The 13,637-nt window shown below is 44.3% G+C and overlaps 1 protein-coding gene across 2 annotated transcripts in view; it reads right to left on the reverse strand.

The window, feature by feature from the left end:
• The window catches only part of CHD3 (chromodomain helicase DNA binding protein 3), a 407,921-nt gene that overhangs the window by 251,782 nt on the left and 142,502 nt on the right, over positions 1 to 13,637 (reverse strand). For both annotated transcript variants that reach the window (XM_082254656.1, XM_082254655.1), the window contains exons 33-37: positions 8,360 to 8,449; positions 8,120 to 8,272; positions 7,929 to 8,037; positions 7,183 to 7,315; positions 565 to 760 (exon numbers count right to left, since the gene is read on the reverse strand). In XM_082254656.1, the coding sequence (XP_082110782.1) occupies positions 565 to 760; positions 7,183 to 7,315; positions 7,929 to 8,037; positions 8,120 to 8,272; positions 8,360 to 8,449 (681 nt within the window). The remainder of the gene's footprint in view (positions 1 to 564; positions 761 to 7,182; positions 7,316 to 7,928; positions 8,038 to 8,119; positions 8,273 to 8,359; positions 8,450 to 13,637) is intronic.

Here is a 13,637-nt window from a genome sequence, read left to right on the forward strand (position 1 = left end):
CAGAATTGTCCTTTTTTTTTTGTTTATAAAATGCAAAAAGTAAAAACCGCACAGGTGATCAACGACCACCAAAAGAAAGCTCTAGTTGTGAGAAAAAAAAAAAAAGGATATCAAATTTTTTTGGGTACAGTGTCGCACGACCACACAATTGTCCATTAAAATAACGCAGTGCCGTATCGCAAAAAAATGGCCTGGTCATTAAGGGGGAAAATATTCCGGTCTAGAAGTGGTTAAGTAGAACTCTGTCACAAACAGCAGCAATAAAAACCTTATAAAAAGGTTCAAACCCTCCCCACTCTGTCCAAAAAAAAAAAAAAAAAAAAGAAGTTTTTGGTTGGAGTTTCTCTTTTGAGTCAGATGTGTTGTATCAAAAACTTTTTTTTTTTATAATATTTGTATATTAGAGCACTGAACTGCTCGGTTATAATTTGAATACAAAAAGCAGGGGTATTTCTTTAAAATTTAAAGGTGGCGCACAGATTTTTTTGGGCAGTGCTACGCTATACAGCACAGAGATGACCGGTTCTCTTTAAACACCCATATGTCTTCTTCTCTCCCTCTTACCTTTATGGAGAACAGCATTGGCTGGCTTGTTCCCCGCCAGGGACTCTTTGGACAGGTGCTGGTGGCTCTCTGCCAGACACTCCACCTCCGAAAAGCGGGCATTAAGAGCCATGGCTGGATGAGACGGATCTTGCGTCATGTTCAGGTAGGCGGCACGGCGCAGCTGCTCCTCGATCACCAAAGCTTGTTCCAGGAGCTAGTGGCCAAGAAGAACAATTCTCATGTGATTGAATATTACTTGGAACAGCCTTAGAAAAGTCTATTGCCCTGGTAATGTCTATTGATCTGATTGGTTATAAGTTGACCTTATTCTGTAAATGCTCTTATGCACCAATTGGCTAGAAGTGGTTTACTCCCATAAAGTCTCCAGCTGTCCATGCGGTGATAAAAGTTTGCAAAATTTACCCTCACCTTTTGTACTGGGCACAACCCTAGGAATATTTCTCTGTGACAATGGTCACCAGTATAAATCAAGAAGGTAGTAAAACCTCCCTAGAGGGGACACAGGCAGCAATAAAATTTGTATTTTTAATTTACCTGTAAAATTTAATTTTCTTGAAGTACACCGCAAGACACCGGTATTCTTCATATTTATGACGACTTGGGTTATGCTGTTACCTTCAGGTGAATGGACATTGACCAAAAAAAAAAGGCAAGTTTCCTCATCCAGGTATAATGGTCAAGGCGAGGCCATTCACCAAAAATGGGGGTCAGCAAAGGCATGAACACCCCCCCCCCCCCCAAAAAAAAAAAAAAAATATGTAAAAGAGAAGCCCAGTAAGCAGCCTTATAAACTTGAACAGAAGCCTGATGCTGAATAGCCCATGGGCATGGACGCTCCTGGTGGACTACGAAAGGAGGAGCATTGTCTTTAAAAGGGCAAGTTAACCTTTACAGAAAATCTGTAAGGTTAACTTATATGGGACCTCCTCCCTATCCTCCCAGGTCCCGCTGTCCCAGAGTCCTGCGATCCCCCGCTGTGGGGCACTGGGACGTCGATTTACCAGTCTGAGGATTTGAAATCCTCCTGCATTTCTCTCCTCCAGCGCTGACAGGACGGTCTAGGCAGATTCTGATTGGTCAGCCCATCTATGTGACGGGGCTGACCAATTAGAATGCCTCCTATCTTTACACGTACAGATAGGTGATTAAGCTGTGGAGATTTCAAATCCTCTTGACTGCCGAAGCAGCGTCCCAGTGTCTGACAGCGGGGAATCACGGGACTCTGGTATAGTGGGCTCGGGGGGGGGGGGGGGGATGGGAAGGGGCTTCAGTGTAAGTTTACCTTACAGGTTTTCTGTAAAGGTGAACTTACACCTTTAAAAAGGATAAGTTTACCGTTTCACAAAAAATAATAAATGCACATTTTTTTTTACAGGTAAAAAAATGTGCATTTAAAATTTTTTGTGGTAGGAGCCTATAAGGCTCGGTTCACACCTATTCATGCTTTTGATCCGTTTCTGCAGTGCTTTTTGCACACGCGCTTTTGACTCATTTTTCAAAGCATTTTGCATTTTTCATGCTTTTTTTTTTGCCCAATTTGTTGTTGGGAGGATTAAAAACAGCAAAACGCAAATTGCGGCAAAGACATACTACATACTTCTCTGCAGCTTAAAAAAGTCCCTGATCAAAAACGTAAATGGCTGAAAAAAGCATAGATGTGAACGTGTCCCATAGGAAACCATAATAAAATGGACTGTAGTGCTTTTCTGCACAAAGCATTAAAAATGCATAGGTGTGAAACGAGCCTAAAGCATCGCACCAGCGATCAGCAGGTGCCATGCAGGTCTCCTGCAGATCGGTCAGAAATAGATAGGTGTGAACCGAGCCTAAAGCACTGCACCAGCGATCCGCATCGATCAGCAGGTGCCATGCAGGTCTCCTGCAGATCGGTCAGAAATAGATAGGTGTGAACCGAGCCTAAAGCACTGTACCAGCGATCCGCATCGATCAGCAGGTGCCATGCAGGTCTCCTGCAGATCTGTCAGTGTATCGGCTTCCTTGAACGAGGGAGTAGATACATGCTGACAGAAAGAATGAATGAACTACCAGCGTTGTGATAGTTCATTGAAAACTACAAGCTGACAGCTGCAAAGGCTGCTGGACCTTTAAGTTTTCCATTCATAGAGCGCTGCAAATGAGTAACGCAGCCAGGTGGGCAAAGCCCCGTACTGCCGGGTTTATCAATTTTGAGAGCTAGCGGAGGGGAGAAGATTCCCCGCTGACTGTCACAGTGGGGGAGCAGGAGGTGTGGGGGCCGGTGCATGTATACCATGTTACACCATATGGGTGTAACATGTAAAAATGTTATGAAACAAGAACTTCTCCTTTATTACCATAGACCTGAGAAGGGAGCTGAAAAATCCACCTAGAAATAGTGAATAGAGAAGTAGCTTAACCCTTGCAAAAGCACCCTCAGAGAGAACAAACTATGAATTAGACGGTCTAAAATCAGGCTGTAGACTTCAGATAAATCTGAGCAGCTCAAACATCCAAAAACAGGGATGCATCTTCTCCTTAGGATGTTTAGATTAGGATTAAATGTTGGCAACAAATGGCACTTTTCCACTGCAAGTACCGGCTAGTACCGGCTCGGCTCTACTCGGCCCTGCTTGGCCTGGTTTGCTTTTCCACTGCTGGTACCGCATGGTATAGGGTTGGAACGGTTCGGTACGGTAGTTTGCTTTTCCACTAAAGCAGTACTAAAGTTAAGTGGGTGGGATAACAACGGGGTGGGTGGGATTTTCTGACCAATCAGTGGCTAGTAGTGACTGCATGCAAAGGATTGTGGGATATGGTACCAGTTTGGTACCTGTTGGAACCACAATCGAGTAGGTACTGTTTTTTCAGGGCCGTACCGTACTATTCGGTTCCATGCAGTGGAAAAGCAAACCTATACCGTACCGTACCGAACCGTTCCGACCCTATACTATGCGGTACCAGCAGTGGAAAAGCACAAAAGGGTGCCGAACCGGTACGGTTCCATGCAGTGGAAAAGCACCAAAAATGTCCAGATTCAGGTGGAATTAGGAAAGAACCTTCCAAATAAAAAAAAAAAAAAAAGGATAGAGGCCTCACCACCACCTTATGGGGAAGAACGAGAAAAGGTTTCTTACAGGTGAGCGCAACAAATGAAACACATTACAAGCCAAATTAATGGCAGGTAAAAAAAATCTTGCATGCAAGAGGTGAAAAAAGAATCAGAAAGGCCCAAATGGAGGAGAGGTCTGTTAACAGAACACCAAATTAAGGTCCCAAGGAGTCAAAGGAGGCCACACAGGTGGAACAATCTGCATGACACGCTGCTCAAAGGCTTTTAATCAAGGAATAGAATGCATGCAATAAGTCTCTGAAACAGTCAAGGCAGAGATCTGGCCCTTTATGGTTCTCCAGACTGGAGATTGACCAAAATGCGCCCCATGAAATATTGTTGGGGATGAAAATTGAGAGCGTCACATGAGGCAAAATAAGCCTTACATGTACAGTAGTACACCTCCTGAAGGTCAACTTACTTGCCCTGAAAAGGGTAGGAATTATAGCGTGGGAAATACCCTTGTTCCTTAGGAAGTGGGCTTCAACAAACATACCATCCAAAAGCCTGCAACAGGAAAGCAGGAAGGAAAAAAATAAGATTGTACGAGAACAAGTCTAGTTGATCTGGAAAAATGCAGTTCGTCTGCCAAGGGATTGAGGAGGTCTGCATAACACACTCTCCTCGGGCAAAATGGTGTGATCAGAATCATCTGATGTCCTCCACCCTACACCAGTGGTCCTCAACTCCGGTCCCACTAACAGGCCAGGTTTGCAAGATAACTAAATTACATCACAGGTGATCTCATTTGCTGCTCAGTGATTGCAGTATTCTAGTCTGCATCTCCCAAAGGTAATACTTAAAATCTGGCCTGTTAGTGTGCCCCGAGGACCAGGGTTGAGGACCACTGGCCTACACAACAAGCGAGGAAGAACGTACAGTGGAGGAAAGGCATAGATCAGGCAGAACTGATCCTAAGTAGTCATCACGGCATCCACTGCAATTGCCCAAGTATCCCTGAACCAGGACACAAACCTGCCCAGCTTGCTGAATCCTGATCCACATTCAGGGTCCCTCACCGCAGACACATTGCTGCAAATAACTCCTCTGACTAAAGAGTCTACTGATAGACATTGATGTCAAGGTCTGAAAATTGACTACTCCTAGAGGTCTTCCAGGTACCCCCCATTATGGGAATACCCTGGGTTCTCAACAATCCAGAAGCAGAGAAAACACTTTGGTATACACTCTGGAAGCCACGGAAAAGCTGAATGGCAAAGCCACAAACTGGCAGTGCTGCAAAATGCAGAAAATGTTGGAGGCGCTGGATCCTTCCAGATTGTGACCTCTGGACACCACACTGCAGACCCAGCAATCTGCAACTTCCTGAGTTCAGATGGCCATGTTCTTACATAAATGGGTGGACTTCTGCTTGGGGGGGGGGGTAAAGGCCTTCTGCTTATGAAGGAGTTGTTTTTTGGCTGCTAAAGGATGTACCAGTTTTTGCCTTCTTTAAGGCTTCATGCACACTGGCTTAAAAATTGCTGCTTCTACGGGAGTTTTGTGTTTTGCCTGAAGAAGCAGCTCAATGTTTTCCTGTGTGTCCGTGCATATTAGGACAATAGAGGCATATTTTGAGCTCAGCGTTTAGAGGCAGAAAAAACAACCCCACAAAACTCTCATTAACTGTGTACAAAAACGCTCTATAGGAAGGAATTGGTGTTTTTTTTTTTATTTTAAGCCCAGTGTGCATAGAGCCTAAGAGCCGGTTCACACTGAGGCGACACGACTCCTTACTACTTCGGGGGCGACTTGTGCAGTCCCGTGCACCACGACTTCGGAGCCACTTGCATGGACTTCACATAATGGAAGTCTATGCAAGTCGCTCCGAGGTCGCCCCGAAGTAGTACAGGACCCTTTTTCTAAGTCGGAGCGACTTGTGTCGCTCCTATTAGAACGGGTCCTGTAGCGGTCAATGGACCGCGACTTGTCAGGCTGACAAGTCGCCTAACAAGTCGCGCTAGTGTGAACCGACTCCAACGGGTTGAACAAAAACAAAAAAACAAACTGACAGATCCCTGTATCAACACAATGATGTGTGATGCAGGGGATCTCGATCTGCCCTATTGTATTCTGCCAGGGGACTCCCAGGACACCCCCCCCCCAAAACTGATTGGCGGTTGCTACCATATTGGCTCTCCAGATACAAGGGAGTGGGGTCAAATGTTCCCCTGAAACAGTGGAAATACCAGATAAGGGCAGGGATTCAGAACAAAGTCTTTAGGGAAGCCATTGCAGGGTGGAATATACTGGAGGTCCTCCCTACCTGACATAATTATTTGGGAGCTCACCATATTGTCCCTTCTTCTGCCTGATCTTGCCTTATTCAAAACACTAGAATGGCAGTATAGCACTCCACCAGGGTTGCAGCCCAGCTGTGCAATAAATAGTATAGCATGTTCCTGGCCAGCACACAGAGGTTCCTGGGGACCACTAGTTACACCCCTAGAAGGGACACTCACCATCTGGCTACAGGGCCATGTGAGACATTACTGCCCTGCAGGGGGAATCATCGCCCTAAACCTGTAGGGAACCCTGCCAGCGAGGTCACCATATTCGCATTTCCCCAGTGATCACTGCCCACACAGTTTGTTAGCAAATGGCAACTTTATAGCCCATCCAAAATCTTCTATGGCGGGGTCCAAGTAACATTCCTCTGGAACCCAGCGTTGTTTTTGGCCAGTGCCTAATCATCCAAAAGGTAGCAGCATAACCCAAGTAGTCATGAACATGAGGACATGTGATGTACAGTTAAAGCCTAACTCCAGCAATATCAAAAAATCCACCCTTGCAGTGGAGCGAGTGAGATTTAGTAATATTACCGTGCTGCTCACTGTTCTCCTTACTGGACAAAAAGCTGTACCTGAGAACCTGGCATGCAAGGATCTCACTGCTTCATTCATTCTTTGATCTGTGCTTTCTCCGCCTTTATCAGTCATTGGGTCCCCAGTAAACAGAGGGAAGCTGTGATAGGAGGAAGCAAAGCCCTGTCTGCCTTAACAGAAAGAGTGCAGAAAAAGACCAGTAATGGGGAAAGTTTAGCTGCAGGGAGACCACAAGTAATACTGGTGACTGCTCATTTGTCCTCTGCTTTCCTTTTTTGAAAACAGCTTCTATAGTACAGGTCCTTTTTAAGATTAAACCAAAGTTACAGGGTGACAAGATCCTCCTAAAGTAAACCTGTCACTCATACACAGTAAGTTGCCTTACTTAGCAGCACAGTAGCAACAGCCCTGAAGATTTTCCCGTATATTTGTTACTAAGAATTTCACTGGTTTCTATTAACACTTTGGAAGCAAGAGATTTATTATATTTTGTGCCCAAAACATATTCAGGGGGGGAATTTTCTAAGTTAAACAGTCTAATAATACTGTGGGGTGATGAAGTATGCTTCGAGGTTGGGGTCATCCTATAGAGGTTCCTATGAAAATTCTGATAAAGGGTGGATGGACTGGAGAAGATATCAGACTATGATGAAATTAACTGACGTGAGAAGACAGATGAGAAGAAATTTAGGAAGTGCACACCTTGAAGCGTCTGGCCAAGAACTTATTCTTCATCTCTAGGAAGTTTCCCTTGTTGGCTTCGGATTTAAATGGCTCATTAATGATAGCAAACGGAGGGTCATTCTGGAGGTCTTGCCACCTTGCATAACCGTGTCTGAGCAAGGGTTAAGGAGAGCAAACAAAATGATGAAAGGCCATCTACAGGAATTTAGGTCATAACAGGACTCAAAGTGGTGATTAAAGAATATGAGAAAATCTGAGGAGGAAAGGAAAGAAAAAAAAAAAAAAAAAAAAAAGGTAGAAAGGCAAGAAGAAAGGGAGGAAGGAAAGTAAGAGGAAAGGACAAAAGAAAAAGAAAAAGAAAAAAAAGAAGAGAAGAAAAAAAAAAAAAAAAAAAAAAAAGTAGGAAAAAAAATAAATAAAAAAAAGTAACGATTAAAAAGGAGGTGAAAGGAGGAGAGGAGGGAAAGAAAAATCGATAAGAAAAGGAAAGAATAGAAAGGACACGGACGAAGAATGGTAAGGGGTGAGAAATATAGGAAAAAGGAAGGAAGGAAAAAATGGTGAAGGGATGTATAGAAACAGATGTATAGAAGAAGGGAGATAAAGAGACAACAAAAAAAAGTAAAAAAATGAGTAGTTGAGAAATTAGCCAGCCACATACATTTACTTTCCTTATACAAAGTTTTATTAATTTTACTTGAAAAACAAAATGAACGACATATAAAAAAAGATTGCATAACAATATACAAGACAAGCAAGGATACACCACAACCCCGGCCAGCAGCCAGTAGTCATGACGACGATGCCAGATCTCATTGAGTCTCCCAGAACAGATGGCGGCACGCTCTTCATTCTGCCACAGAGTGTGAAGTTCTGAGGATGATAGAAGATATGACATACATGTCCCCATCTTTACCCATTATTACTCCATGCCACTTCTTCACTTTATACCTACCTGTGAATCCTCCATCGGCGATGTTAAACATAAAGCGGGCCCTCTCTGGTCGGCCCTCCTCTTTCCTCCCATTGCTGTTCCTGGTCTCTTCCCGCTGGTTGTTGGGATTGACATCTTTCAGCGCCTCCTTCTCCGGTTTTGGCTCTTCTGCTCCTGGAAGACAACAGCCCAAATTTATTTCAAACTGCATTCAAAGTTTTAGCTTTGTGTTTGCCCTTAATATTTTACAACGTGAAATACCTTTTGGTGCTTCACCCTGGCCTGTTTCTGCCTTGTCTGCTGCTGGGTCTTTTTCTGTGGCACCACCTTGTGATTTCTCCATCTGAGAAGCTACACGTGGCGGGAGAGAAAAAAAATATGACTCTTAAAATTCTTATTTTTGTTTTACTTGTAAAATCCTATTTTTTTTTTTTTTTTGGAGTACATCACAAGGACACAGGGCACTTCTTGCCTACTTAGGTCCCTTTCACACCGGCAGACTCCACCTGCCCAGTGGAGGATCTGTCTGCTGATTTACACTGAGCAGGCAGATGACAGATCCATGTCCGCTGCACTTATGCAAAGTGGACACAGACACAGCCCGCTGTGCTCTACATCCGAACTAATCTCCCATCCCTCTGTTTTTAGTGGATAGGATTGGATGTCGGCAGGTGTAAATGGACATGTCCGTGAAAGCACTTTTTAATCGGGGTGGCAATTAAATATCAATCATTTTTGCGCTCGTGCACTAATATTGGGGTAGAGGATATTGTGTGGTTTATATTTTTTTTAGATACGGTATTGCGCTGATTAATAATTATTATAATAGGAGCTGTTCACACCTCAGCATGGGCTGACAAAAGTAAAGGCGCCAGGACGCAATTTATAGTCGCCATGGTGACCTAGGATTTGTTGAGCCCTGATAAAGGAAAAGGAATTGGCAGCACTCCAGATTGAGTCAAAATCCAGATTTATTGACTGGACATCCAAATATGACAATCATGAGAAGGTAGACGCGTTTCACACACTGACTGTGTGCTTAATCATTACTGTTGAGCCCTGCCTTAGGGTGTCTCAAAGCACTGAGCATGAGGGATGGGCAACACAGCAACAAGGCCAACACGCCCAAAACCCAAAAACAGAGTAGGGAAAACCCCATTACAAGGCAGCCAGCAAGACCTTTCACCCAAAAGTGGTGTCCACAGAGACAAACATTTAACAGAACACTACAACAATAAAAGCTGCTAGTCGATGCACTGGCCTAAAAAGTCTAACTGTTGGCTGATATAAAACGCCATTAAAAGTACATCAACTGCCTGACAGTTTAATAACAGTCTGGTCGCTGCAGCTCTCTGAGATTCCACCGGGTGGCCAGAACACATCTAGACAAAACAAAAAACAAGAGAGGGCGCACAGAAATTGAAAAACCCTACATCCAATGCACTTACAAAAGGATGAAGAAATGACAGACACCTCTATAGTCATCCTGGCTGTTTCTCCTGGATCACAACAGTCATCCCAAATAGGTACAGGTAGGTTCCCCGAAGCACCTGATGACAGCTCAGGGTCTCAGACTCACTGAAGCTGAGGCAGCTTGGCAAATCTCGCAGAGACACACTGCGAATGCGCCAGTCCAACAAATGCCACGCATGGATAGATAGGAGACTCCTGCCCTATGGAGGAGGAGCAGGAACAAGTCTATGGGTTGCTATGATGACACATTTCGGAGGTGGGATCTCCTTCCCCAGGTCACTCCCACTCTAACCACAACATGCATCAAGTAGGATCCAGAGCGTAAACCCCAACCCAGGGCCCTGAAAGGGACCAATCCAGGAAAGGTCAGCACAGGATTCCTTAACACATAATTCACCCCAATGCACCACATTATGGGTTAAGGAATCCCACTGATGCCCATGTTTCCTGAACTGAGGGGTTCTCCAGAACTCCTACCCAGCCTGACAAGTTGGCATCCATTGTCAAGAATTTCCAAAGTCATCGAAGGAAGGATCTCCCAGTATGCAGCATCTGGTGGAATTCCACTATTCCAGAAACGACCTGGTCTTGGAAGTCAGATGCATTGGCCGATCCAAGGACTCATGATGCTTGTACTACCAAAAGGATATATAGCTGTAAAGCTCTGGAATGAAACTGGACATATGAGACCGAATTGAAGGTGGCTACCATCTTTCCCAGCACCAAGATGCCAGATACCACCTACTAAGTGGACTCCATCCTGAATTTTTGTACGTCTAGGAACTTGAGAACCTTGAGGTCCAGAACAGGCTGGATATCTCCATTTTAGAACCATAGGTTGGAATAAAAGCTGGGAGTTCTCTACTCTTAGTGCACAGGTGTGATAACCACCTAGGATAGTAGCCTTTTTAAAGAAAACTGCTATTTTCTATAGCTGTGTAAACACCCTTTATGAACATAAATCATGGAGGGGGAAAGCAGAGAAACTCCAGCCTGGTAACCTTTGGATACCATGCTGCAGACCCAGTTGCCTGTGACTTTCCGAGTCCAGACAGCTTTAATGGTCAGTAGACACCCCTCCATCTGTTTGAGTGGGGGTGCCTCTTCACTGTGAAGAAGACTTGCTTCCAGATCCAGAGGACTTGAGGGTTCAGTTCTTACAGAACTGGCACATAGGCTTCTGCTTAGAGCCCAAGGCTTTATTATGAAAAGAATAAGCGGAGCTGGGAAGGGTTATGGCCTAGGTGGGGAATTCCTGCATTTTTTGGGCAGTGTTTTTTCACCTGAAACTGGAAACATAACCCAAGTAGTCTTGCATATGAAGTGCCCTGTGATGTGCGATAAAGAAACAAAATGTTCCACCAACTTGTTCAAACACTTCACATCCCCTGCGGGGGGCCAAAAGCATCTCCACCTTTTACAGGAATGTAAACAATAAAGCTAATTTATAGTTGCTGGCTGAAAAGTGCCAAGTTGAATACCAACCAGTCTGTGCACTGGTGCGCAGTCATTGGAACAGGAAGGGGCCAGCCCCAAACTCACTGGAACAAAGGGGCCAAGCCCAACCCCTTAAAAACAACCCCACACCATAATCCCCCCTTCCACCAAATGATTTTGACCAGTGCACAAAGCAAGGTCCATAAAGACATGGATGAACGAGTTTGGGGCGGAGGAACTTGACTGTCCTGACCTCAACCGGAGGATGAATTAGAGTGGAGACTACGAGCCAGACCTCGTCCAACATCAGTGCCTGATCTCAAAATGCACTTCTGGAAGAATGGTCAAACATTCCCATAGACACTCTCCTAAACCTTGACAGCCTTCCCAGAAGAGTAGAAGCTGGTATAGCTGCAAAGGGTGGGCCAACTAGATATTGAACCCTATGAACTAATACTGGGATGTCAAAGTTTGTGTGCGAGTAAAGGCAGGCGTCCCGATACTTTTGACAATATAGTGTATGTTCTATTCAAAATACAAGGCTGTTTAGTATAATATGCATTCAGCATAATGAAATAAAATGTAAACACCGACAGTCTCCAGGGCTTACTTTTGATGTATGCCCTGGAAACATAAGCTCTGGAATTCAAATGGGAGTGTCAGTTCTTGTGACATATTCATGTACCTGTCAGAAACAGGTAAATTAATTTGTCATAAGAACGTCAGTACCAGACACTCCGTCCCCTCTGCAGGCCAGTAATGCCAAGCCAGATTACAGGCTTAGCATTAGTAAACGTCCCTCTAGCCACTGCAACTGTCACGCAGACAGGTGCAGTGGCCAAGGAGTGTTGTGAGTGGAGGGAGCCTGATGGGGAACTTGGAGACCAATTTCCCGTCAGGTCCACTGGCCTTGTGATTAACAATGGATAGCTTCCATAACCACTATCCAGTCCAGCAGCGGCTATGAAATCTGCCCACTTCCATCCGCTGTCACAGGGAAACCTGGTGTCTATTGCCGCTTTTCTACTGCATGGTACGGCTCGGTTTGGCGCTTTTCCACTGCATGGTACGTGTTAGAACGGTTCGGTACGGTTTGGTACAGCGGTGCTTTTCCACTACATGGTACGGCTCGGTACGGCTCGCTTAACCCTCCTCTTATGTTAGAATTCCGTTACTATCCATGATGTTAGGGTTGGTTTTGACCCGTGTTTTAAATCAGCCATAACATACCCTCTGAATAATTATTTATCATCAAATTTGTTTCTTACCTCTTACCTCTAGGAGGAGAGCATATTTAAAAGAAGAAATACTACCACAAGAGGACACCGTTTTAAACTAGAGGGGCAAAGGTTTAAAAGTAATATGAGGAAGTATTACTTTACTGAGAGAGTAGTGGATGCATGGAATAACCTTCCTGCAGAAGTGGTAGCTGCAAATACAGTGAAGGAGTTTAAGCATGCATGGGATAGGCATAAGGCTATCCTTCATATAAGATAGGGCCAGGGACTATTCATAGGATTCAGATATATTGGGCAGGCTAGATGGGCCAAATGGTTCTTATCTGCCGACACATTCTATGTTTCTATGTTACCTTGTTAGGCTTCTTTATCCTTGAAAAGATTGGTTTTAATATTTTTGGTGTGACCCCTAGACCTTTCTTTTGATAGCATACCTCTCATTGTCAAATTTAAAAAATGGTAAAATAAACCAGCAACTTTGAAATGAATTTGTCCTATGTTTCTTCACTTTATTTAGAGAAGCAGACAAGCAGGAAAAGAGATAGGCCCCTCCCTAACTACAGCTCACAGGGTTGAGAGGGGATTGGCTGTCACTGTTACTAAGCAGAGAGAGTGTTTATGATTTCAGTTTTGGAACTTATTAGTGTCCTAAAATCCTATATTATAACTGGGTCAGAATTGACCCTAACACCATGAACGTCTTAATTTTCACCACAGTATTTTATAATTTAGTGAAAAGGATTATTTTTCTATTACATTGTTTAAATAGAGGTTCCTGACAAAGTAAAAAAATCTTAATGCAATAAACAAATTTATGTGATACTTCTAGACATTCAAAACCTGAAAACGGGTCAATTTTGACCCTAACACAAGAGGAGGGTTAAACAATACCACCTCAGTTGGGGTTCCAAGCGCGCTGTACCTATACCACAATCCTTTGCATGCAGCATTGATTGTTTGTCACTACTAGCCACTGATTGGTCAGAGAATTGTTGTGATCCCACCCACTTACTACTTTAGTGGAAAAGCAAACCGAGCCGATTAGAGCCTATACAGTGCTGACTCGTACCACGCAGTGGAAAAGCAAACTGAGCCGAGCTGGGCCAAGCAGTGCCGAGCTGGTACTTGCAGTGGAAAAGTGCCACAAGACTACACCCCACCATCGGGCTCCGCTTATGGTCAGTGTGCTCCGGCGTTGTTAGTTCACACCACATCACTTTCCCTTCCCCATGACAACTCTGGTCTGCCTCTGTATGCCAACTTTGAGTTGGGTTTAAAAACCTCCAATTTTATTATCCATGCAATTCTTTTTGAATTTGTAGCAGCCAAAGCAACACATAGGGGTGGATTTACTAAAGGCAAAACAACTGGGCACTTTGCAAGTGCAGTTG

Source organism: Pelophylax lessonae, assembly GCF_965119305.1.
Source record: "Pelophylax lessonae genome assembly, chromosome: 4".
NCBI lineage: Eukaryota > Metazoa > Chordata > Amphibia > Anura > Ranidae > Pelophylax > Pelophylax lessonae.